At 42.7% G+C, this 24172-nt stretch overlaps 2 protein-coding genes across 3 annotated transcripts in view; both read right to left on the reverse strand.

Moving 5' to 3' along the window:
• The window catches only part of sytl4 (synaptotagmin-like 4), a 39513-nt gene extending 26617 nt beyond the window's left edge, over positions 1 to 12896 (reverse strand). The window contains exons 1-5 of one of the 2 annotated variants that reach the window (XM_062999904.1): positions 12832 to 12896; positions 7868 to 8053; positions 901 to 1116; positions 657 to 766; positions 319 to 433 (exon numbers count right to left, since the gene is read on the reverse strand). In XM_062999904.1, the coding sequence (XP_062855974.1) occupies positions 319 to 433; positions 657 to 766; positions 901 to 1116; positions 7868 to 7986 (560 nt within the window). In that variant the 5' untranslated portion in view covers positions 7987 to 8053; positions 12832 to 12896. Of the gene's footprint in view, positions 1 to 318; positions 434 to 656; positions 767 to 900; positions 1117 to 7867; positions 8054 to 8492; positions 8596 to 12831 lie in introns of those variants that run through there. The other variant, XM_062999906.1, reaches the window with a different exon arrangement.
• A 4148-nt stretch (positions 12897 to 17044) lies between these two features.
• trmt12 (tRNA methyltransferase 12 homolog) lies at positions 17045 to 22893 on the reverse strand. Its single transcript, XM_062999907.1, has 7 exons — positions 22760 to 22893; positions 20778 to 20946; positions 20476 to 20674; positions 20095 to 20245; positions 19539 to 19648; positions 19302 to 19459; positions 17045 to 17514 (listed from the first exon to the last, which is right to left on the reverse strand). Exons 1-7 carry the CDS (start codon positions 22810 to 22812, stop codon positions 17119 to 17121), a joined length of 1236 nt encoding a protein of 411 aa, XP_062855977.1. The 5' UTR covers positions 22813 to 22893; the 3' UTR covers positions 17045 to 17118.
• Positions 22894 to 24172: the final 1279 nt, after the last annotated feature.

Here is a 24172-nt window from a genome sequence, read left to right on the forward strand (position 1 = left end):
TGTAGACAATTTTGAAAGGAAAAATGCGACGACGACGACCCCGTACTGTTGCACATCTTAAGACGTGTTTGCAGGAAGAATGGGACAAAATAAAAGCTGAAACACTAAATCACTTGGTCTCCTCGGTGCCAAAACGTCTTTTAAGTGTGGTGAAAAGGAATGGCAACATTGCAAGGTGGTAAATGCTTTACTGTCCTAACTTTTTTTGGAATGTGTTGAAAGTCGAAGTAAATGGTAATTTGCATTTTCCATGCTGTCCCAACTTTTTCTGATTTGGGGTTGTACATAAATATTCAACTGATGGTGTAGGTAACATACCTTTTGTTTTCTAGCGCAAGATCTTTCAGTCTAAGTCGGGGTACAGGTAAAGTTTGGCTGGAGCTCAGCTTTGCACTGTTCAGCAGCGCCTCTCCTGCAGTTTCCCTCTTCCTTGCTGGAACGGCACAATGCCAGTTTTTAAGAATAGGAAGTTAGACTGTGGTTGCTTATTTGAAGCATTAAGCTTATTTTAGTGCTACTCATCGAACACTTTTGTGAAGACTAAAGACATGTTAAACCCTTTTAGCACTTGTTTTTATGCTGTAACTGTGGAAAAGTGAAAACACATTTAGCTTATCAGTCTATCCCCTTATCGTGTATCTGTTTCCTGCACTCACACAGAGGCCTCTTCCTGAGAGAAACTCGCACCAAGGCATGTCCAGGAGATGTTGAGAATCGGTTAACCCGCTGGTCATAGAACCAGTCGCCTGTGCTCTTCTTTAGGTCTCTGTGGAAAAAAAAACAAAGCACTTTTATTAAACATTAACCCGTTTCATTAAAGCCAAGGCCTCATTTTCCAGTTCCGCAAGCTTTTAAATCATCTGAAGTGAGCATGAAGGAATGCATTGTGTATACACTTACGCCTCTTTGTCACACACGTTGCAGAGCAAGGATCCGTTGGGTCTGACAGATCGGCAATTTTGACACACTTGGTGTTTGCATGCTGGACACTGGTTGGCATTAGTAGCTAGACGACCCAGAGGCTCCTGGCAGCGCCCACAGCTGTGCTTACTGTAATTCTCGTTGGCACGCTTTGCTCCTTTCCGTTTCACGTCTAGCAGATCTGCTTTCAGCTTCCTATGAAGTCATTCAACACAGTTTCTTGATCAATCACGTTATAATACATTGTATACACATACAGGGGTTGGACAATGAAACTGAAACACCTGTCATTTTAGTGTGGGAGGTTTCTTGGCTAAATTGGACCAGTCTGGTGGCCAATCTTCATTAATTGCACATTGCACCAGTAAGAGCAGAGTGTGAAGGTTCAATTAGCAGGGTAAGAGCACAGTTTTGCTCAAAATATTGCAATGCACACAACATTATGGGTGACATACCAGAGTTCAAAAGAGGACAAATTGTTGGTGCACGTCTTGCTGGCGCATCTGTGACCAAGACAGCAAGTCTTTGTGATGTATCAAGAGCCACGGTATCCAGGGTAATGTCAGCATACCACCAAGAAGGACAAACCACATCCAACAGGATTAACTGTGGACGCAAGAGGAAGCTGTCTGAAAGGGATGTTCGGGTGCTAACCCGGATTGTATCCAAAAAACATAAAACCACGGCTGCCCAAATCACGGCAGAATTAAATGTGCACCTCAACTCTCCTGTTTCCACCAGAACTGTCCGTCGGGAGCTCCACAGGGTCAATATACACGGCCGGGCTGCTATAGCCAAACCTTTGGTCACTCGTGCCAATGCCAAACGTCGGTTTCAATGGTGCAAGGAGCGCAAATCTTGGGCTGTGGACAATGTGAAACATGTATTGTTCTCTGATGAGTCCACCTTTACTGTTTTCCCCACATCCGGGAGAGTTACGGTGTGGAGAAGCCCCAAAGAAGCGTACCACCCAGACTGTTGCATGCCCAGAGTGAAGCATGGGGGTGGATCAGTGATGGTTTGGGCTGCCATATCATGGCATTCCCTTGGCCCAATACTTGTGCTAGATGGGCGCGTCACTGCCAAGGACTACCGAACCATTCTGGAGGACCATGTGCATCCAATGGTTCAAACATTGTATCCTGAAGGCGGTGCCGTGTATCAGGATGACAATGCACCAATACACACAGCAAGACTGGTGAAAGATTGGTTTGATGAACATGAAAGTGAAGTTGAACATCTCCCATGGCCTGCACAGTCACCAGATCTAAATATTATTGAGCCACTTTGGGGTGTTTTGGAGAAGCGAGTCAGGAAACGTTTTCCTCCACCAGCATCACGTAGTGACCTGGCCACTATCCTGCAAGAAGAATGGCTTAAAATCCCTCTGACCACTGTGCAGGACTTGTATATGTCATTTCCAAGACGAATTGACGCTGTATTGGCCGCAAAAGGAGGCCCTACACCATACTAATAAATTATTGTGGTCTAAAACCAGGTGTTTCAGTTATTTTGTCCAACCCCTGTATATTATACTATTATGTATTTAATAAACACATTAATTAAGCATTTTCAGTCCAGGCTGACTGGAATTGAATAACTTATAGACCTCCTATTTTGCAATAATAACATTTCTAGGACCTGCTGACCATTCTGGCATTTCAAGCAGGAATAGCTGTCTGGCTATGGCTTTCTGTTGGTAATTTAATCTTTTGTATTGGGTCAGTGTTTTGTCTCCCCATCCAATGTGTGTTCACCTTCACGTGAACAACTTCAACCCTGACTCATTCCTGTAAAGTTTGTCTCTACAGTTTTAAATGTATTGCATTTGTTTATGAGTTCAAGCTGTCCAGACCTTGAGGCAGCAAACCAGTCCAAACTCTGATACGTCCTCCATCACTTTGCATTCATCTCAGAAGTGCTTTGGAACATCCATGCAATCTTTTGCAAACAGTGGTGATTCTAAAGGGGAGTAGTATTAGATGTCCTGCCACTAATACCATGTCCACCATTCCAAGTTGTGGTCTTGGTATAATTTTAGCAAGAATACCACTTATAGAGAAAGTAACAACCATATAAATAGGGGACTGCACAGTGGCACAGCTGTAGGGTCCTAGGGACTTCATTACCAGTCATTAACTGTGGGGGGTTTGGCATTTCCTTGCAGTATTACCAACAGACCCTTTGATTTTCTTGTTTCCTCCAAAAACAGACACTGCCGCCAAGTGTGTCTGTGTGTGTTTGAGTACGTCTGCTATTAAAGAAGTAAGTAAATGGGTAGGTGTGTGTTTCCTGTGAATTTAAATACAGTACTGTGAAAAAGTATGTGCCAGCTTCCCAATTTCTTCTATTTTTGATTATTTCTCACTAGGGATGTAACGATGCACCACAATTTCACTTTAAACAGCAGAGGGCACTGGCGCTATACACCTCGCCTGGTTGACGTCACTGGTGCTATACGCCTGGTTGCCAAATTCAGGGTTTTTGAGCCAATTGGGCTTAATTCAAAATTGTTTTGCATAGTTTGTATCTACCTCAGAAATAAAAGAGCATTCATTATTTAGATAAATAAAAGATAAGCACAAGTACAGTATTTTATTTTATTATGAGAAATAATAAAAGGAAACTTAATTTGTGTTCAATTTCAGTTTTTAAAAAATCGGGAAAAAATCGTATCGTGAACCCAGTATCGTGAATCGCATCGTGGGTAGAGTATATCGTTACATCCCTATTTCTCACTTTTTTCTAATTTTTAATATAAGATGACATAACAACATGCGCAAAATGCAGTCATGAAATGATAATTTGATCCATTTATTAAGTGACCCATTTATTAAAGATACAGATTTATCAAAACCTGTGAAACCCTGTGAAAAATTAATTGCCCCTTGCGTATTAAATCAACCAGTTAACCAAATTCAATTGACAGTTCAGGGTTGACAGGGTTCAGTTCCACTAGCCACACCCAGACATGATTACTGCCAGACTGGTTGAAACTGGTCCAAACATCATTTAAATAGAACTTGTGGGTCAATACAAAGCAGGGTAAAGGTTCTTAAAATGCAGCATGTGATGCCACATTCTCAATGAGAAGTACCAATGTAATTTAAATCTACCAGCCTGGAAAGGGTTTTACTTTCAAGACTCTGGGACTCGATGCCGCTCAGGTGGCGCAACGATAAAAACACACGCTGTTCACCAGAGCTGAGATCTCAAATACATCGTATCGAATCTCGGCTCTGCCTGCCGGCTGAGGCTGAGCGGCCACATGAACAACGACTGGCCTGTTGTTCAGATGGGGCGGGATTAAGCCGGACGGGGACTCTCTCTCAGACTAGTGCGATTACGACCTCTGCTGGCTGGTTGGTGGCGCCTGCATGGAGATGGGAAAGGAGCGCGGTAGAGGGTGTGGCTCTCCGTACACAGCGCTGTACTGCACTGCACTCGTCAAGTGTAGGTGATAAGATGTTCGATTGCTGTGCACGTGTCGGAGGGGGCGTGGAGCAGCCTTGTGTTCCCAAATCAGGAGCAGGGACCAGCATTAGTGAGAGGATGATTGACGGGCAGAAATTGGATGCGCTAAAGTGGGAGAAAAAGGGAAAAAAAAAATAATTATCTGGGACTCCAGTGAATCACAGTGGGAGCCATTATTCACAAATGGAGAAAACTTGGTGAACTGTGGTGAACCTTCCCATGCAGGGCCTACCAAAAGAACCCAAAAGAACTCAGATGAACATCTAAAAAAACTGCAGGCCTCACTTGCCTTAGTTAAAGACAGTGTACATGATTCCACAATAAGAAAGACACTGGGCAAAAATGGCATCCATGGTAGAGTTGCAATGTGCGAACCAGTGCTGCATTAGCCAAAACTCATATACAGTGTATCACAAAAGTGAGTACACCCCTCACATTTCTGCAAATATTTTATTATATCTTTTCATGGGACAACACTATAGACATGAAACTTGGATATAACTTAGAGTAGTCAGTGTACAACTTGTATAGCAGTGTAGATTTACTGTCTTCTGAAAATAACTCAACACACAGCCATTAATGTCTAAATAGCTGGCAACATAAGTGAGTACACCCCACAGTGAACATGTCCAAATTGTGCCCAAAGTGTCAATATTTTGTGACCACCATTATTATCCAGCACTGCCTTAACCCTCCTGGGCATGGAATTCACCAGAGCTGCAGTTTTCGAAGGGAGGGGATCATGCTCTGTTTCAGAATGTCACAGTACATGTTGGAATTCATGTTTCCCTCAATGAACTGCAGCTCCCCAGTGCCAGCAACACTCATGCAGCCCAAGACCATGATGCTACCACCACCATGCTTGACTGTAGGCAAGATACAGTTGTCTTGGTACTTCTCACCAGGGCGCCGCCACACATGCTGGACACCATCTGAGCCAAACAAGTTTATCTTGGTCTCGTCAGACCACAGGGCATTCCAGTAATCCATGTTCTTGGACTGCTTGTCTTCAGCAAACTGTTTGCGGGCTTTCTTGTGCGTCAGCTTCCTTCTGGGATGACGACCATGCAGACCGAGTTGATGCAGTGTGCGGTGTATGGTCTGAGCACTGACAGGCTGACCTCCCACGTCTTCAACCTCTGCAGCAATGCTGGCAGCACTCATGTGTCTATTTTTTAAAGCCAACCTCTGGATATGACGCCGAACACGTGGACTCAACTTCTTTGGTCGACCCTGGCGAAGCCTGTTCCGAGTGGAACCTGTCCTGGAAAACCGCTGTATGACCTTGGCCACCATGCTGTAGCTCAGTTTCAGGGTGTTAGCAATCTTCTTAAAGCCCAGGCCATCTTTGTGGAGAGCAACAATTCTATTTCTCACATCCTCAGAGAGTTCTTTGCCATGAGGTGCCATGTTGAATATCCAGTGGCCAGTATGAGAGAATTGTACCCAAAACACCAAATTTACCAGCCCTGCTCCCCATTTACACCTGGGACCTTGACACATGACACCAGGGAGGGACAACGACACATTTGGGCACAATTTGGACATGTTCACTGTGGGGTGTACTCACTTATGTTGCCAGCTATTTAGACATTAATGGCTGTGTGTTGAGTTATTTTCAGAAGACAGTAAATCTACACTGCTATACAAGCTGTACACTGACTACTCTATGTTATATCCAAGTTTCATGTCTATAGTGTTGTCCCATGAAAAGATATAATGAAATATTTGCAGAAATGTGAGGGGTGTACTCACTTTTGTGATACACTGTAGATGACCCTCAAGGGATAATATTCCGGGGTTTGATGACTTAAAGGTGGAACTTTTTGGAAAGCTTGGGTCCTGTTACATCTGACATAAATCTGACACTGCATTCCACCATAAGGAAATTATACCATTAGTCAAAGCAGGTCTGGGGCTGCTTCGCTTCTATAGGACCTTCTAGAGGACACAACTGATGGAACCATGAACAAAATCCTGAATGAGAAGCCCAGTTAAGTTATGCAGCAGGATGTGAAGCGCAAAAGCATGTCCACCTTTGCTCAAAAGAAACAAAATTAAGGTTTTAGAGGGGCCTGACTTGAATCCCTTTGATGCTTTGGCAAGACCTTAAACAGGCAGTTCATGCTCGAAAACCCTCCAGTGTAGCTGGATTGGAACAATCCTGCTAAGAAGAGTGAGCCAACATTCATTATCGTTATCTGACATGTTTGATTGCAGAGATTATTGCCAAGGGTGGCACAACCGGTTATTAGGTTTAGGGGGAGGGGGCTTTTTCCACATAGATAACGATGGTTTTAAATAAAACACTCACTCATTGTCTTAACTGCTTATCCAATTAGGATCGTGGGGGGCTGGGTGCTGGAGCCTATCACTGCTTTTCAACGGGCGCAAGGCACACAGTAAGACCCTGGACGGGGCGCCAGTTCATCGCAGGGCAGACACACACCCACACATACACACACCCATTCTCCTATAGGCCAATTCAGTGTCTCCAATTAACCTGACTGCATGTTTTTGGACTGTGGGAGGAAACCGGAGCTCCCGGAGGAAACCCACACAGACACGGGAAGAACATGTAAACTCCACACAGAAAGGACCCGGTCCGCGCAGCCTGGGGATTGAACCCTGGACCTTCTTGCTGTGAGGCAACAGTGTTACCCACCGACCCACTGTGCCAGCCATTTAAATAAATCTTTATTTTAATTATTGGAATGATTAGCTTCAACTCTTCTGGGAAGGTTTTCCACAAGGTTTAGGAGTGTGTTTATGGGAATTTTTGACCATTCTTTCAGAAGCGCATTTGTAAGGTCAGACACTGCTGTTGGACAAGAAGGCCTGGCTCACAGTCTCCACTCTAATTCATCCCAAAGCTATACTATCGGGTTGAGGTCAGGACTGGACTTGTTGCACAGGTGGCATCCTATCACGGTACCACGCTGGAATTCACTGAGCTCCTGAGAGCAACCCATTCTTTCGCAAATGTTTGTAGAAGCAGTCAGCATGCCTAGGTGCTTGGTTTTATACACCTGTGGCCATGGAAGTGACTGGAACACCTGAATTCAATGATTTGGATGGGTAAGTTAATACTTTTGGCAATGTAGTGTATGTGTTTACTAAGTGTGTTGTGTTGCCTTTAAATGTGAAAAATGAGCAAAAATAAATGAAATAAGGAAGACGTGAACACTAACACCACCATGGTTAAGATAAGGTGCTTACTGTACATGAATTTAAATGAGTCAGTAATTACCTAAGCATATGGAACTTATACAAGTCACAACCTAAATCTCATATCATTCAGTGGAACACTCAACTTCTTCACTCAACTTCTTCACGAACTGTGAATGATTAATCACAAAGACCTAAAATACAACTGATTATTTGTCTTATTATTATAACTTAAATCAGACTACATTTTGAGTAACGCACAAATCCAGATCAGATAAGATTCATGGGAACATGAGCCACTCACTTCACACGCTGTTCCTCCAAGCGTCTGAGCTCCTCATCCCGGTGGAGAACCTCCAAAATTAACTCTCTCTCAGAGTCGGTCAGGAAGGACACATTAATCATGTCCATGGTCTGCACCATCTCAAACCCAGTCCGAGCTTCCTTCTCAGGCACCGACAGCTTCGAGCTGAAAGAGCTGGGCTAATACCTAAAGTCAACAAAAAAAACATGTGCCACTTCGCACTGGCTGAGTTTGCAGTGTATGCATGTGCACCCTTGTTTAAACAAATAATAGAGGCCCGTGTTGTTTGGAAAAAGGGTAGAGACTTAGACAGAAGTGACACATTAAGGGAGTGTTTCTTTTTTTAGATTCTGTATGCTGAACATGTGACAAACTCATTGTGTTAAGACGATAGGCAAGATTAATAAACATCACATTTTAGAATATTAAGGTACAAACTAGGAATGATGATTGTACAGCTGATTTACAGCCATCTAACATCACAAAAACCACGATGGACATGCCAGTAATGACATTTGTACTAATTTATGAACACATTTAAGCTTCAGCTCTGCAAATGTTGTGTATATTTCCCAGACCACACACATACAAGTGGGATAAAAAGTCAACAGACAGCATTACTCACCCTTAACAGTCAGCAAAGCATATACAAGCTGAAATCATTTCCTCTAGAAAACCCTTAAATGCATAAATACCCAAGACTTCCATGGTACAGAACTGTGTCAGAAAATGGGCTGGGCAATGCATAGGAAAAAGAAAAGCAAATATCATGAGCCCAGCACATCCTAGTGTTCCCACCCTGTAAGGACACAGAGCTTTGGGTGGAGTTACTTGGTTAACATGTACATAATATTGATCTAAGTGGTTAATAATCACTGATTCATTATATTCAAGTATTTATTGCAAGGGACCCACAGTGAGGAAGGAATAATGTAAGCTGTAGTAGAAACTGGTTTGGAGGGCATATCCGATAACAGTTTCTGTGCAAGGGTTTTCCTTATTGTTTGTGGAAAGGTGAGAAAGGGTTGAGAGAGATAAACAGTCCACCATAAAAGGCTTGACAGATTAAGCCTTTGTTTAGAAATACAAAATGGAACGCAATAAATTACAACCTTTTCAATTTGTCATTACTAACAAAAAGCAAGGTGTGTAAGTATATATACCAATCAGCCATTACATTAAAACCACCTCTGTGTTTCTACACACACTGTCCATTTTATCAGCTCCACTTACAATATAGAAGCACTTTATAGTTCTACAATTACTGACTGTAGTCCATCTGTTTCTCTGCATGCTTTGTTAGTTCCCTTTCATGCTGTTCTTCAATGGTCAGGATCCCCACAGGACCACCACAGAGCAGGTATTATTTAGGTGGTGGATAATTCTCAGCACTGCAGTGACAATGACATGGTGGTGGTGTGTTAGTGTGTGTTGTGCTGGTATGAGTGGATCATACACAGCAGCGCTGCTGGAGTTTTTAAATACCGTGTCCACTCACTGTCCACTCTATTAGACACTCCTACCTAGTTGATCCACCTTGTAGATGTAAAGTCAGAGACGATCGCTCATCTATTGCTGCTGTTTGAGTTGGTCATCTTCTAGACCTTCATCAGTGGTCACAGGACGCTGCCCACGGTGCTCTGTTGGCTGGATATTTATGGTTGGTGGACTATTCTCAGTCCAGCAGTGACAGTGAGGTGTTTAAAAACTCCAGCAGCGCTGATGTGTCTGATCCACTCAAACCAGCACAACACACACTAACACACCACCATGTCATTGTCACTGCAGTGCTGAGAATGATCCACCACCTAAGTAATACCTGCTTTGTGGTGCTTCTGGGAGAGTCCTGACCATTAAAGAACAGGGTGAAAGCAGGCTAACAAAGTATGCAGAGAAACAGATGGACTACAGTCAGTAATTGTAGAACTACAAAGTGCTTCTATATGGTAAGTGGAGCTAATAAAATGGACAGTGAGTGTAGAAACAAGGAGGTGGTTTTAATGCTATGCTGATCGGTGTGTGTGCATATAATATATGTTTGAGCTCACCCTGTACATTTTCAGATTTGGGAAATATATTACATTGCTGCAATCACAGCAAATATTAAATTAAATTAAATATCTTAATTGTGTACACATTGGTAATCTTGTACAAAGGTAATATTGTTTAAGTAAGTCAGACATTATGTCTCTTGTCACAAAAGACTAATTGTGGCCAGGAATCATTAACATATTAATTTCTTCACCCTGCCAATGACACTAAAAATAGTGGTAGGCTAGGTCTATTAGCTAGCCCACCATTGAGATCTGAGTTCAAATCTCAGATGTGCTAGCAACCAGTCTCTGGGCTGTGTATGGCTAAAGCCATGCAATGGATTGGCGACATGCCTAAGGTATTCCTGCCTTGTGCCCAGTGTTTCCTGGGGAAACCGGACATGACCCTAAAAGTTGGTACAGCATAGAAAATGTAAATAAAAAAACCCTGCAGTGTTTCATACACTTCAGGTCTGCAACACATTTAAAATAAACTGAAGAAAAAACTAGAAAAAACTAAGTAATGGTGTGATTTCAAACAGGCAATCTCAGCAAATGACTAATCATGATTTGGAACAAAAGCAGTATCCAAGGCTTTGAGGAGCAAAGATGGCCAGAGGATCTCCAGTTTGTCAACAAAAGTGTGAGAAAATTATTGAAATGTATTAAAACAATGTACCTCAAAAATGATTGGAAGGGATTTGCATATTTCTCCCTCTACAATGCATAATATAAATAAACGATTCAAGGAATATAAAGGACCTTTAGAAAAGTGATAACTGATTTCTCAGATAGCACTGCATCAAGAACTGTCATTCATCCAAAGCTGATATAACCACAGCACCACTTTGGCAAACCTTTGTGAAGCACTACAATACGAGGTAACATTCACAAATGCCATGTAAAACTTTGCAAAAAGAAACCATGTGTTAACCATGTCCAGAAGCGATGAGCTGTCTGGGCTTGGAGACATCTGGAAGGGACTGAGTGGAAACGTATTGTTGTCAGACAAATCAGTATTTCAGATCTTTTTTCAAAGATCAGATCAATTTATGCTGTGTGCTCAGGACAAAAAGGTCAAAGATAAAAAGAACCAAACCTGTAATCAGCAACAAGTCCAAAAGCCAGGGTCTGTCATGGTACAGGGTTGTGTCAGTGCCCTTGGCAAAGGTTATTTACACTCGTCATGGCAGCATTCATAGAAAAGTACATTAAGATATGAGAACAACATATCTTGCCTTCAAGATTACATATTTTCAAGGGACATCCATGCATTTTTCAACAAGACAATGCAAATCCACATGCTGCACACATTACAAAGTCATAGCTGCTGAAAGAAGAGGGTACAGGTACTGGACTGGCCTGCCTGCAGTCATGACCTGTCCCCAATAGAGAATGTATTGTACTGTACTGTTGCACACCTTTATCGTGTTTGTAGGATCAATGGAACACAAGAAGACCTGAAACACTAAATCGCTTGGTATCCTCGGTGCCAAAACATCTTTTAAGTGTTGTAAGAAAGAATGCCAATGTAACAAAGTGGTAAATGCTTTACTGTTCCAACTTTTGGAATGTGTTGCAGGCCTGAAATGCCGGAATGGATATGCACTATATTACCAAAGGTATTCACTCACCACTACAGTGCAGGTATTATTTGGGTGGTGGGTCATTCTCAACACTGCAGTGACACTGACATGGTGGTGGTGTGTTAGTGTGTGTTGTGCTAGTATGAGTGGATAAGACACAGCAGCGCTGCTGGAGTTTTTAAATACCGTGTCCACTCACTGTCCACTCTATTAGACACTCCTACCTAGTTGGTCCACCTTGTAGATGTAAAGTCAGAGACGATCGCTCATTTATTGCTACTGTTCGAGTTGGTCATCTTCTAGACCTTCATCAGTGGTCACAGGACGCTGCCCACGGTGCGCTGCTGGCTGAATATTTTTGGTTTTTGGACAATTCTCAGTCCAGCAGTGACAGTGAGGTGTTTAAAAACTCCATCAGCGGTGCTGTGTCTTATCCACTCACACCAGCACAACACACACTAACACACCACCACCATGTCAGAGTCACTGCAGTGCTAAGAATGATCCACCACCTAAATAATACCTGCTCTGTAGTGGACCTGTGGGGATCCTGAACATTGAAGAACAGCAAGAAAGGGGGCTAAAAAGTATGTAGAGAAACAGATGGACTACAGTCAGTAATTGTAGAACTACAAAGTGCTTCTATGTGGTGAGTGGAGCTGATAAAATGAACAGTGAGTGTAGAAACAAGGAAGTGGTCGTAATGTTATTCCTAATCGGTGTATCCTAACAAATAAAATAAAGTTGACCAAATAACATGAAACATCTTGGGTACTGTCTGCACTGAAGTTAAGATTAAATTAAATTGAAGAAACAATGCAGGGTTTTTAGTAGTGTCCCAACCTTTTCTAATTTGGGGTTGTACATTTAAAAAAAGTAGATCAGTTTTAGACCTTAATTATTAGGTAGTGTAACATAACCATTAAGGGAAATTGTTTATTAAAATATACATAAAAATAGAACTAATAGAGAGGTAGAACTAATCATTCAGGAGAATGACCCAGGTTTTTAATTAAACTTAAATGCTTTATCATTATTACAAATCTTTAGCTGTATTAATATTTGACCAAAGCACCATTAGTATTCACATAAATGAACACTGTACTATTTTGTACTGTACTGATTGAAGGTATTTTAACATTTAAAATTGATGGTGAAGTTACAAAACAAACACATACACACAAAAGCATCAAACAATACAGTCCACACATGGTAGGACGTTTAAAAACATTAGTTGTTCTTCTAAACAACTAGAAGCTAGTAAACAGCTAAACAGCTAGTACAGTCCACAATAGCCAATGCTGTGTTTAAAATCCCTGCATTAGTTAATCAGTAGTTCACTTACCGAAGCCTGATGAGTGTTTTTTCCACAGCGGTTTATTTCTTCCTCCTTAAAATCCCGATTCTCAGCGTTACTGAATAATCCAGTACACACCGGAAAATGGAAAATAAACCTTCTTAAAACGCTTAAACAGTACAAATCCGCAGATTTAAGAAACAGGTGCAGTTTAACCAGGCTTCTTTACCGCATACAACTCGTTAGTTCGCTTTAGATTCACTTACAGATAGCACGAGTTCCGCCTGTGATTAAGCGATAACTGTCTAACCTAGAGCAGTGTTCCTCAGTGTTCTTCAGTCCTGCATTAACCTAGAGCAGTGTTCTTCAGTCCAGCACTAACCTAGAGCAGTGTTCCTCAGTGTTCTTCAGTCCTGCATTAACCTAGAGCAGTGTTCTTCAGTCCAGCACTAACCTAGAGCAGTGTTCCTCAGTGCTCTTCAGTCCTGCATTAACCTAGAGCAGTGTTCTTCAGTCCAGCACTAACCTAGAGCAGTGTTCCTCAGTGTTCTTCAGTCCTGCATTAACCTAGAGCAGTGTTCTTCAGTCCAGCACTAACCTAGAGCAGTGTTCCTCAGTGTTCTTCAGTCCTGCATTAACCTAGAGCAGTGTTCTTCAGTCCAGCACTAACCTAGAGCAGTGTTCCTCAGTGCTCTTCAGTCCTGCATTAACCTAGAGCAGTGTTCTTCAGTCCAGCACTAACCTAGAGCAGTGTTCTTCAGTCCAGCACTAACCTAGAGCAGTGTTCCTCAGTGTTCTTCAGTCCTGCATTAACCTAGAGCAGTGTTCTTCAGTCCAGCACTAACCTAGAGCAGTGTTCTTCAGTCCTGCATTAACCTAGAGCAGTGTTCCTCAGTGTTCTTCAGTCCTGCATTAACCTAGAGCAGTGTTCTTCAGTCCAGCACTAACCTAGAGCAGTGTTCTTCAGTCCTGCATTAACCCAGAGCAGTGTTCTTCAGTCCAGCACTAACCTAGAGCAGTGTTCTTCAGTCCTGCATTAACCTAGAGCAGTGTTCTTCAGTCCAGCACTAACCTAGAGCAGTGTTCCTCAGTGTTCTTCAGTCCTGCATTAACCTAGAGCAGTGTTCCTCAGTGTTCTTCAGTCCTGCATTAACCTAGAGCAGTGTTCTTCAGTCCTGCATTAACCTAGAGCAGTGTTCTTCAGTCCAGCACTAACCTAGAGCAGTGTTCTTCAGTCCAGCACTAACCTAGAGCAGTGTTCTTCAGTCCTGCATTAACCTAGAGCAGTGTTCTTCAGTCCAGCACTAACCTAGAGCAGTGTTCCTCAGTGTTCTTCAGTCCTGCATTAACCTAGAGCAGTGTTCTTCAGTCCAGCACTAACCTAGAGCAGTGTTCCTCAGTGTTCTTCAGTCCTGCATTAACCTAGGGCAGTGTTCTTCAGTCCAGCACTAACCTAGAGCAGTGTTCTTCAGTCCAGCACTAACCTAGAGCAGTGTTCTTCAGTCCTGCATTAACCTAGAGCAGTGTTCTTCAGTCCAACACTAACCTAGAGCAGTGTTCCTCAGTGTTCTTCAGTCCTGCATTAACCTAGAGCAGTGTTCTTCAGTCCAGCACTAACCTAGAGCAGTGTTCCTCAGTGTTCTTCAGTCCTGCATTAACCTAGAGCAGTGTTCTTCAGTCCAGCACTAACCTAGAGCAGTGTTCCTCAGAGTTCTTCAGTCCTGCATTAACCTAGAGCAGTGTTCTTCAGTCCAGCACTAACCTAGAGCAGTGTTCTTCAGTCCAGCACTAACCTAGAGCAGTGTTCTTCAATCCTGCATTAACCTAGAGCAGTGTTTTTAAGTCCAGCACTAACCTAGAGCAGTGTTCTTCAGTCCAGCACTAACCTAGAGCAGTGTTCTTCAGTCCTGCATTAACATAGAGCAGTGTTCTTCAGTCCTGCATTAACCTAGAGCAGTGTTCCTCAGTGTTCTTCAGTCCAGCACTAACCTAGAGCAGTGTTCTTCAGTCCACCACTAACCTAGAGCAGTGTTCTTCAGTCCTGCACTAACATAGAGCAGTGTTTTTCAGTCCAGCACTAACCTAGAGCAGTGTTCTTCAGTCCTACATTAACATAGAGCAGTGTTCTTCAGTCCTGCATTTACCTAGAGCAGTGTTCTTCAGTCCAGCACTAACCTAGAGCAGTGTTCTTCAGTCCAGCACTAACCTAGAGCAGTGTTCTTCAGTCCAACACTAACCTAGAGCAGTGTTCCTCAGTCCAGCACTAACCTAGAGCAGTGTTCTTCAGTCCTGCATTAACCTAGAGCAGTGTTCTTCAGTCCAACACTAACCTAGAGCAGTGTTCCTCAGTCCAGCACTAACCTAGAGCAGTGTTCTTCAGTCCTGCATTAACCTAGAGCAGTGTTCTTTAGTCCAGAATTAACCTACAGCAGTGTTCCTCAGTCCAGTACTAACCTAGAGCAGTGTTCTTCAGTCCAGCACTAACCTAGAGCAGTGTTCTTCAGTCCTGCATTAACCTAGAGCAGTGTTCTTCAGTCCAGCACTAACCTAGAGCAGTGTTCCTCAGTCCAGTACTAACCTAGAGCAGTGTTCTTCAGTCCAACACTAACCTAGAGCAGTGTTCCTCAGTCCAGCACTAACCTAGAGCAGTGTTCTTCAGTCCTGCATTAACCTAGAGCAGTGTTCTTCAGTCCAGCACTAACCTAGAGCAGTGTTCTTCAGTCCAGCACTAACCTAGAGCAGTGTTCTTCAGTCCAGCACTAACCTAGAGCAGTGTTCTTCAGTCCAACACTAACCTAGAGCAGTGTTCCTCAGTCCAGCACTAACCTAGAGCAGTGTTATTCAGTCCTGCATTAACCTAGAGCAGTGTTCTTCAGTCCAGCACTAACCTAGAGCAGTGTTCTTCAGTCCAGCACTAACCTAGAGCAGTGTTCCTCAGTCCAGCACTAACCTAGAGCAGTGTTCCTCAGTCCAGCACTAACCTAGAGCAGTGTTCTTCAGTCCTGCATTAACCTAGAGCAGTGTTCTTCAGTCCAGCACTAACCTAGAGCAGTGTTCTTCACTCCTGCATTAACCTAGAGCAGTGTTCTTCAGTCCTGCATTAACCTAGAGCAGTGTTCTTCAGTCCAACACTAACCTAGAGCAGTGTTCCTCAGTCCAGTACTAACCTAGAGCAGTGTTCTTCAGTCCAACACTAACCTAGAGCAGTGTTCCTCAGTCCAGCACTAACCTAGAGCAGTGTTCCTCAGTCCTGAAACAAAGCTTATGGTTGATGTATGGGTCATTTGTGGGTGAGATGTTTTAAAATTCATTTTAATCAACTGCTTTAAGATTGGTCAGGGTCACAGTGGTCCCTAGTTTCACCAGGAATCACAGTGTGCAAGACAGAATACCCCAAACAGCTATCCCATTGGCCCTCCTACCTGGAGGAGACCTTAGCCAATTATGACTGTGAGGAGGTGCCAGGACCACCACAGAGCAGGAATTATTTAGGTGGTGGCACTGCAGTGACACTGACATGGTGGTGTTGTGTTAGTGTGTGTTGTCTTGGTATGAGTGGCACAGCAGGTACAGCAGCGCTGCTGGAGTTTTTAAATACACTGTCCACTCTATTAGACACTCCTACCTAGTTGGTCCACCTTGTAGATGTAAAGTCAGAGACATCTATTCATCATCTAGACATCTAAAGATCTAAACATCATCTATTGCTGATGTTTGAGTTGGTCATCTTCTAGAACTTCATCAGTGGTCACAGGACACTGCCCACGGGATGCTGTTGGTTGGATATATTTTTGGTTGGTGGACTATTCTCAGTCCAGCAGTGACAGCGAGGTTTTTCAAAAACTCCATCAGCATTGCTGTGTCTTATCCACTCATACCAGCACAACACACACTAACACACCACCACCATGTCAGTGTCACTGCAGTGCTGAGAATGATCCACCACCCAAATAATATCTACTCTGTGGTGGTCCTGACCACTGAAGAACAACATGAAAGGGGGCTAACAAAGCAAGCAGAGAAACAGATGGACTACAGTCAGTAATTGTAGAACTACAAAGTGCTCCTATATGGTAAGTGGAGCTGATAAAATGTACAGTGAGTGTAGAAACAAGGAGATGGTTTTAATGTTATGGCTGATCAATGTACAATACTAGAGGGTTTATTCCATAAAAGACAAAATACATTACAGACATACACACACGTCAGTTATTCCATTCCTCACTAGGATATTTAAATAAACACTTCAGGGCATTTACTCTTACATGTTTACCTTTGTTTATTGTGTTCAATTCGTCAGGTAAAAACCACTTAATTATTACATTCTATTACATATTACATTGGTCTACATTCCAGGTCCAGCACAATGTGATCTATATGTGGTGCGTACGACTTCACATGCTCTATATGCTTTATGCTAGTCCTCCACTCAATCCCAGTGATTTCTCTCAAAAGTGTGTAAATGCGTCTCGCTGTCTCTATGGCCCACACATTCCACACCTCTCTATTGCTCAAGGTTTTTGAAAAGCCATTCTCGGTTCTCTCTTTCTCAGGCAGAGAATCACAGGACTCTTGATGCTTCGTGTGCTGGATTGGCATGGTGACGTTCTGATGGATATGCAACATTCCACCAGTGTACCTACACAGGAGACGGCATGCCACAGGCCAGCCCGCTTCAGAGCTTGGTATAAGGCCAAGATTCACCCGGTCAGCTAGGTCACTCAGTGCAAGCTGGAAAGAGCATACAGAATACAATTAATATGTGTGCAGTTGTTTATGTTTTATTGGCACATTAGACAATGGCACAAAACCTCCATGTACGAAATGGCACAACAGCAAATTGGAGTGGTGTGAAAAGGTTACAGTCACAGTCATAAATTTCTCTTTTATTTATTTATTTATTTTCTTTACAGTGAATGATTTAAAAACCTCATGACTTAAAAGGAAACCCAAGTAAAACAATCTTTTAAATAAAATAGAATTTTATGTATTAATGGAATAAAATTATGCACATATGGCCCCAATTTTAATTCAATTTTTAATTCACAAGCCAGTTTACCCAGTCCTGTAGAATTGCAATTTTAATGTATTTATGCATTCATTCATTGTCTGTTTTACCACCGCTTTATCCTATTTAGGGTTGCAGTGGGTCCAATTCACTAGGCATGAAACACCCCAGACAGATGGCCAGTCCATCACACATACACACACATTCATAACTAGGGGGAATTTTAAATCTCTAATTACCCTGACTGCATGTTTTGGACTGTGGGAGGAAACTGGAGCACCTGGAGGAAACCCACACAGACGCAAGGAGTACAAGCAAACTCCACACAGAAAGGACCCCGACCTCTCCACCTGGGAATCGAACCCAGGACCTTCTTGCTGTGAGGCCACAGTGCTACCCACCAAGCTGCCCATTTCACTTATTTAGAATTCAAAAAGTAGTCACCTTATAGTTTCTACAGAAAAACTATGCCACTATATAATACAATTTCAAAGAAGCTAAGAAATATTTACAAAATACAAATGAAACCAATGTTACCAAGACATTCCCAAAGCTCTAAGACTTTACAACAAGAGCCATTATCTCCGAACAGAGGAAAGTTAAAACAGGGAAGAATATGATTAGCTGTATCAAGATGTGTTTGCCATTAACAAAGGGGAAATAAATGTATCTTAAGAAGAATATAAGGTCATGTGTCTGTGGTCTTCTTTCTTGCATGGCAGCCTCGAACCCCCTATTATATCCTTGCTTCCAGGAGTGTTTAATACATGTTTATTTGATGTTTATGGGCATTTTAATGGGTAAAGTCAAACTATCCCTATTTATATATGGCCATAGATAAGCCACCAGCGGTTTAATCACATTATAAATGTTTAGACCACCAAATTAATTATTGAACTTATGAAAAACTTTAATTTGTCTAAGTTTTTTGTGAACAAGGAGTATGTGTTCCAATCGACATTTGATAAGACCAAATTCAGCGTGTGTTCTTACTGTTCATATAGGTTTGGATCTCTATGGTTGTTATCATGGCTAATATGTTTCTTTATAGGTATTCACAACAAAACTCTATATGGATTAGGGTGTTGTCTGAGTAATTGTAAGGGTGTAGAGTTTAATTGATTTTTTCATATCTTATATGGCATTTTAAGTCCTATTGCTTCTAATAATTTCTGCAGTGGTTTTTTTTTTTTTTTGGGGGGGGGGCAGTTGTTTGTAATGTAACTTTTGGCATGCATAGAGAATGTGTTTAACAGAGGTTCTTGATCCACAGAGGGGTTAAGTAGGGGCCTGGTCTCCTTTTGGCAGGTAGGATCTCTTGATAATGCAAAAAATAACCAAATATAGGATCACTTGTTTGTAACCTTACTCCATCATACCATTAAGTCTGGTTAAAAAAAAGCACCATGTGTCTCTTGCTGATATTGGAAGACATACTTGTACTCTAAAACGATATTTTGTAGATGAAACATATATGATGCCACTTAATTTAATAATGAAGAACCCTCACTTGTTTGTTGTCTCCTTGATGCACAGTGCAACGATCAGCTACTTTATTAAGCTGCAAGTTCCGTTTCAGGGCAGATACTGCATCCGGGTTCCATTCACAGGCATGCACATGGGCAGCACCAGCATGTACCAGATAGGGCAAAGTAAAGTAGCCAATTCCTGAAATTAAAACAAAGTCTGATGTAGAACTGACATTGCAAATGTGTAGCTCTGATTTTGTAGTTAGACTTATACATACCTGCATACAGGTCAACCACCGTCTCACCCTTGCAGTTGAAGGAGGCTATTCTTAGTTTCTCTGTGATGTTTCCAAAGGAGAACATGCACTTGGTGACATCAAATTCATACCTGGAAATTCAGTAGTTGTTGGAAAATAAATTTTTTTTTTTTTTGCATTTTCTCCCCTTTTTCTCTAAATTTTTAGTCCATCCAATTTTTACCCAATTGTGTTATGCTTCCTCTCTACTGGTGCTGACCCCCGCCCCTGATTGAGGAGAGCGAACTGACACACATCCCCTCCGACACGTGTGCAGTAGCCGACTGCAATTTTTTGCAAACTACGTGAATCAGCCCTGTGCACAGAGAGCCACACCCTGATCAGCATTATTCCTCGACTCTGTGCAGACAGTTATGCATCAGTTATGAGGTCCCTCAAACGTTGTTCATATAGCCGCCCAGCCCAGCCGGATGGCAGAGCAGAGATTCGATACGATGTACACCTGAGCGACCCATACACTTTTAATTGCACACTAATAATTGTTTGTTGTTAACAGCTGTATCTAATTAGGTTTTACCTGATGTGGTTGTCGATGTGTGTTACATAGCCATTTTCTCCTAGTAGCATTGTAACCACTGGGGTTCGATACCCATCCTGGGAAATCTTTTTGATCTGTGCTAGACGCTTTGTTCCCAGTGCTTCCGCAACAGTCCACCACAGCTCAGAGTCTGGGGTAATAACAAAAAGTTTATGAAATTATACATAGCACTTGTAAGCATAATTAGAATACAAAGAAGGGGGCACTAGGGTGACACAACAGTCTAATGTGATTGCCAAACACTGCTGAGATCTTCAGCTTGTATCTCAGCTGTGCTTTTGACATGGCTTGGCGTCCACGCATGCACAATTTGCCGTATCTGTGGAAGGAAATTTGACCATTCACAAATATTTGGCTTACCAAATTTTTCCCAGACTGTTTGTGAGAAGCATCCTTCACCAAACAAAATCAAATCTCCATGTCGCTGCCATCCACTTGGCAGGTCATCCTCTAATTCTTTACTCCATTTCTCTCCTTTAGCTGTCACTATTTCCTGCACAGCCTCAATCATTTTCTCTTGACCAGACTTCACTTTGCCTTTTTTGGATAGTTGAGGAACCTAGTCATTCAAAAATCAAATAAATAGCCAAGAACTAAGAACAAAATAGCAAAGAGATTCTTAAACTAAAATGACAGATAATGTGACTTTGTGACATGTTTACCTGTATTTGAATGATCTCACAGCAGCCATTTGGATCCACAGTGTTCTTAAGTGTAAGCAGATCGGTTTGGCAGAGAGTGGAAGTAAGTATTGGAAGAGTCACTGTTCCATCCGAGTGTTTTTGTAAACAGTGCTGGCGATCCAAAGCACCCAATGCTAACAGATGTTTCCTATGAAGAGTATTTAAAAAGTGCTAACAATCATTTGTATGAGTATAACACCTATATATAACTAGAGGTGACACCACAACACAAATCACATGAAATACATATAGAATGTATATTATTCTTCTTCCTCAGCCTTTGTTTCGTTTTTCGGTTACGGGGTCGGCATTTCCGGCTTTTTCCCGTTAGGGGTCGCCAGCGAGATTTGGCACAGTTTTTATGCCGGATGCCCTTCCTGACACAACCCTCCCTATTTTATCCGGGCTTGGGACCGGCACTACAATGCACTGGTTTGTGCATCTAGCTGTTAGGTACCTATAGGATAATTCAGTGTTTCCAATTAGCCTTGTGGCATGTTTTTGGGCTGTGGGAGGAAACCGGAGCACCCGGAGGAAACCCACGCGGACACGGGGAGAACACGCAAACTCTGCACAGAAAGGACCCGGACCGCCCCACCTGGGGATCGAACCCAGGACCTTCTTGCTGTGAGGCGACAGTGCTACCCACTAAGCCACCGTGCCGCCCCTATAGAATGTATATTATTATTTATTAGAAACACAAAACACACACGGTAATGACATTTATTCATTCATTTTCTTATCCGCTTATCCACTTAGTGTCGGGGGGGGGTCTGGAGCCTATCCCTGCTTTTCAATGGGTGCAAGGCACACAGTAAAACCAGGACGCCAGTCCATCGCAGGGCAGACACACATACACAAACACATTTAGTGTCTCCAGTTAACCTGACTGCATGTTTTTGGACTGTGGGAGGAAACCGGAGCTCCCGGAGAGGAGTCCCACTGCATTTTTTACAAATTTTGTTTATGCATTTTCTCCTTTTTCCTCCAGACTTTAGCGTATCCAATTACCCAATTGCATTACGCTTCCTCTCCAATGATGTTGATCTCCACCCTGGTTGAGGAGAGCCGTGACTAACACACGTAGGGTGGCCACATTCACAAAAAGGAGGACATTACACCCCAAAAAGGCGGACATTACACCCAAAAGGAGGACGTCATATTAGAAACAGGGGGACATGATACCGCAACACACAGAATGAATCCAGAACCCATATAACCAGTTTTTGACCAGTTTAAGCAAGAATTCTATGACAAATTACTGTTTTATTCACTAAACGTTGTGTCTACTTTTCATATTTCAGTCCGTTCCTCGCTGCCTCCAAAAGTTAACTTTTTGGCATTTTTACAGCGCTCCTGAGCATGAGAGCTGATACATATACAAAGCGTTTGTTTTGACATGTTCTGAGCCAATGACAGATAATATTAATCAAAAATTAAACCAGTTTACTCCAAAAGGAGGATTTTTAAGTGTCCGTCCTAGCGTTTCGTGGATGGAGGCCTGGCAGCTGAAAAGCCGGACTGTCCGACCTAAAACCGGACGTCTGGACACCTAAACACACGCCCCCTCCGACACGTGTGCAGTAGTCGACTGCATCTTTTCACCTGCACGAGGCACGAGAATGGGACACCCCTTCACCCGGAGGGAAGAACGTGCAAACTCCGCACAGAAAGGACCCGGCCCACTCCGCCTGGGGATCGAACCCAGGACCTTCTTGCTGTGAGGCGACAGTGCTACCCACTAAGCCAATGTCCTGCCGTAATGACATTTAGTGTTAGGAAAAATAAATATACAGTAAACGACTATTATTTAAGTTGTTCAGTGTTGTAGAAATGCTGATGACACCCACAATCTTTTAAATGAGTCGTGATCAAACATCATTTCAGCATTTAAAACGTAGGCCATTAATATCAAGTTGGTTTACCTTGGTTTACATTTTCTGGAAGGAAATGGCACTTACTTGTACACCTGAGCGTAGCGTTGTGGTACCTTCAAACCCTCGACAGCGTCCATGTTTTCATTACTCAGTCAGTTGAGGGAGCTAGTTCAACATCAGAGCTAAAGGTTTTATTGTGTTAATAAGCTATAATTCAGGATATTTAAATATTAAATACTGTTTCCAAGTTGTATATATAAGAAAGCAGGTCTTCTTCATTGGATTGAGGCGGTTGGTATCAAACTACTAAGCATTTTAATGCCACCTACTGGACTGTATTGCGAAGACAGAAAGAGGCAACAAGTACATACACCGATCAGCCATAATATTAAAACCACCTCCTTGTTTCTACACTCACTGTCCATGTTATCAGCACCACTTACCATACAGAAGCACTTTGTAGTTCTACAATTACTGACTGTAGTCCATCTGTTTCTCTACATACTTTTTTTGCCTGCTTTCACCCTGTTCTTCAATGGTCAGGACCCCCCGAGACCACCACAGAGCAGGTATTATTTAGGTGGTGGATCATTGTCAGCACTGCAGTGACAATGACATGGTGGTGGTGTGTTAGTGTGTGTTGTGCTGGTATGAGTGGATCAGACACAGCAGCGCTGCTGGAGTTTTAAATACCGTGTCCACTCACTGTCCACTCCTACCTAGTTGGTCCACCTTGTAGATGTAAAGTCAGAGACGATCACTCATCTATTGCTGCTGTTTGAGTCTAACATCTTCTAGACCTTCATCAGTGGTCACAGGACTCTGCCCACGGGGCGCTGTTGGCTGGATATTATTGGTTGGTGGACTATTCTCAGTCCAGCAGTGACATTGAGGTGTTTAAAAACTCCAGCAGCATTGCTGTGTCTAATCCACTCAAACCAGCACAACACACACTAACGCACCACCACCATGTCAGTGTCACTGCAGTGCTGAGAATGACCCACCACACAAATAATACCTGCTCTGTGTGGGTCCTGTGGGGGTCCTGACCATTGAAGAACAGCATGAAAGGAGCAAACAAAGCATGTAGAGAAACAGATGGACTACAGTCAGTAATTGTAGAACTACAAAGTGCTTCAATATGGTAAGTGGAGCTGATAAAATGGACAGTGAGTGTAGAAACAAAGAGGTGGTTTTAATGTTATGGCTGATCGGTGTATATAACCATTCATTCATTTATTGTCTGTTTTACCACTGTTTTCCTGGTCAGGGTCGCGGTGGGTCATATAAACGGGGCAAAAGGCAGGAAACCACCCAGACCAGATGCCAGTCCATCACAGGCCAAACACACTCATTCATACCAATTGTGTATCTTCAATTAACCTGAGTCTTTGGACTGTGGGAGGAAACCCTCGCAGACACAGGGAGAACATGCAAACTCCACACAGAAGGGAACCAGACCGCCCCACCTGGGAATCAAACCCAGGACCTTCTTTC

The sequence above is a fragment of the Trichomycterus rosablanca genome, chromosome 8, assembly GCF_030014385.1.
Source record: "Trichomycterus rosablanca isolate fTriRos1 chromosome 8, fTriRos1.hap1, whole genome shotgun sequence".
Classification (NCBI taxonomy): domain Eukaryota; kingdom Metazoa; phylum Chordata; class Actinopteri; order Siluriformes; family Trichomycteridae; genus Trichomycterus; species Trichomycterus rosablanca.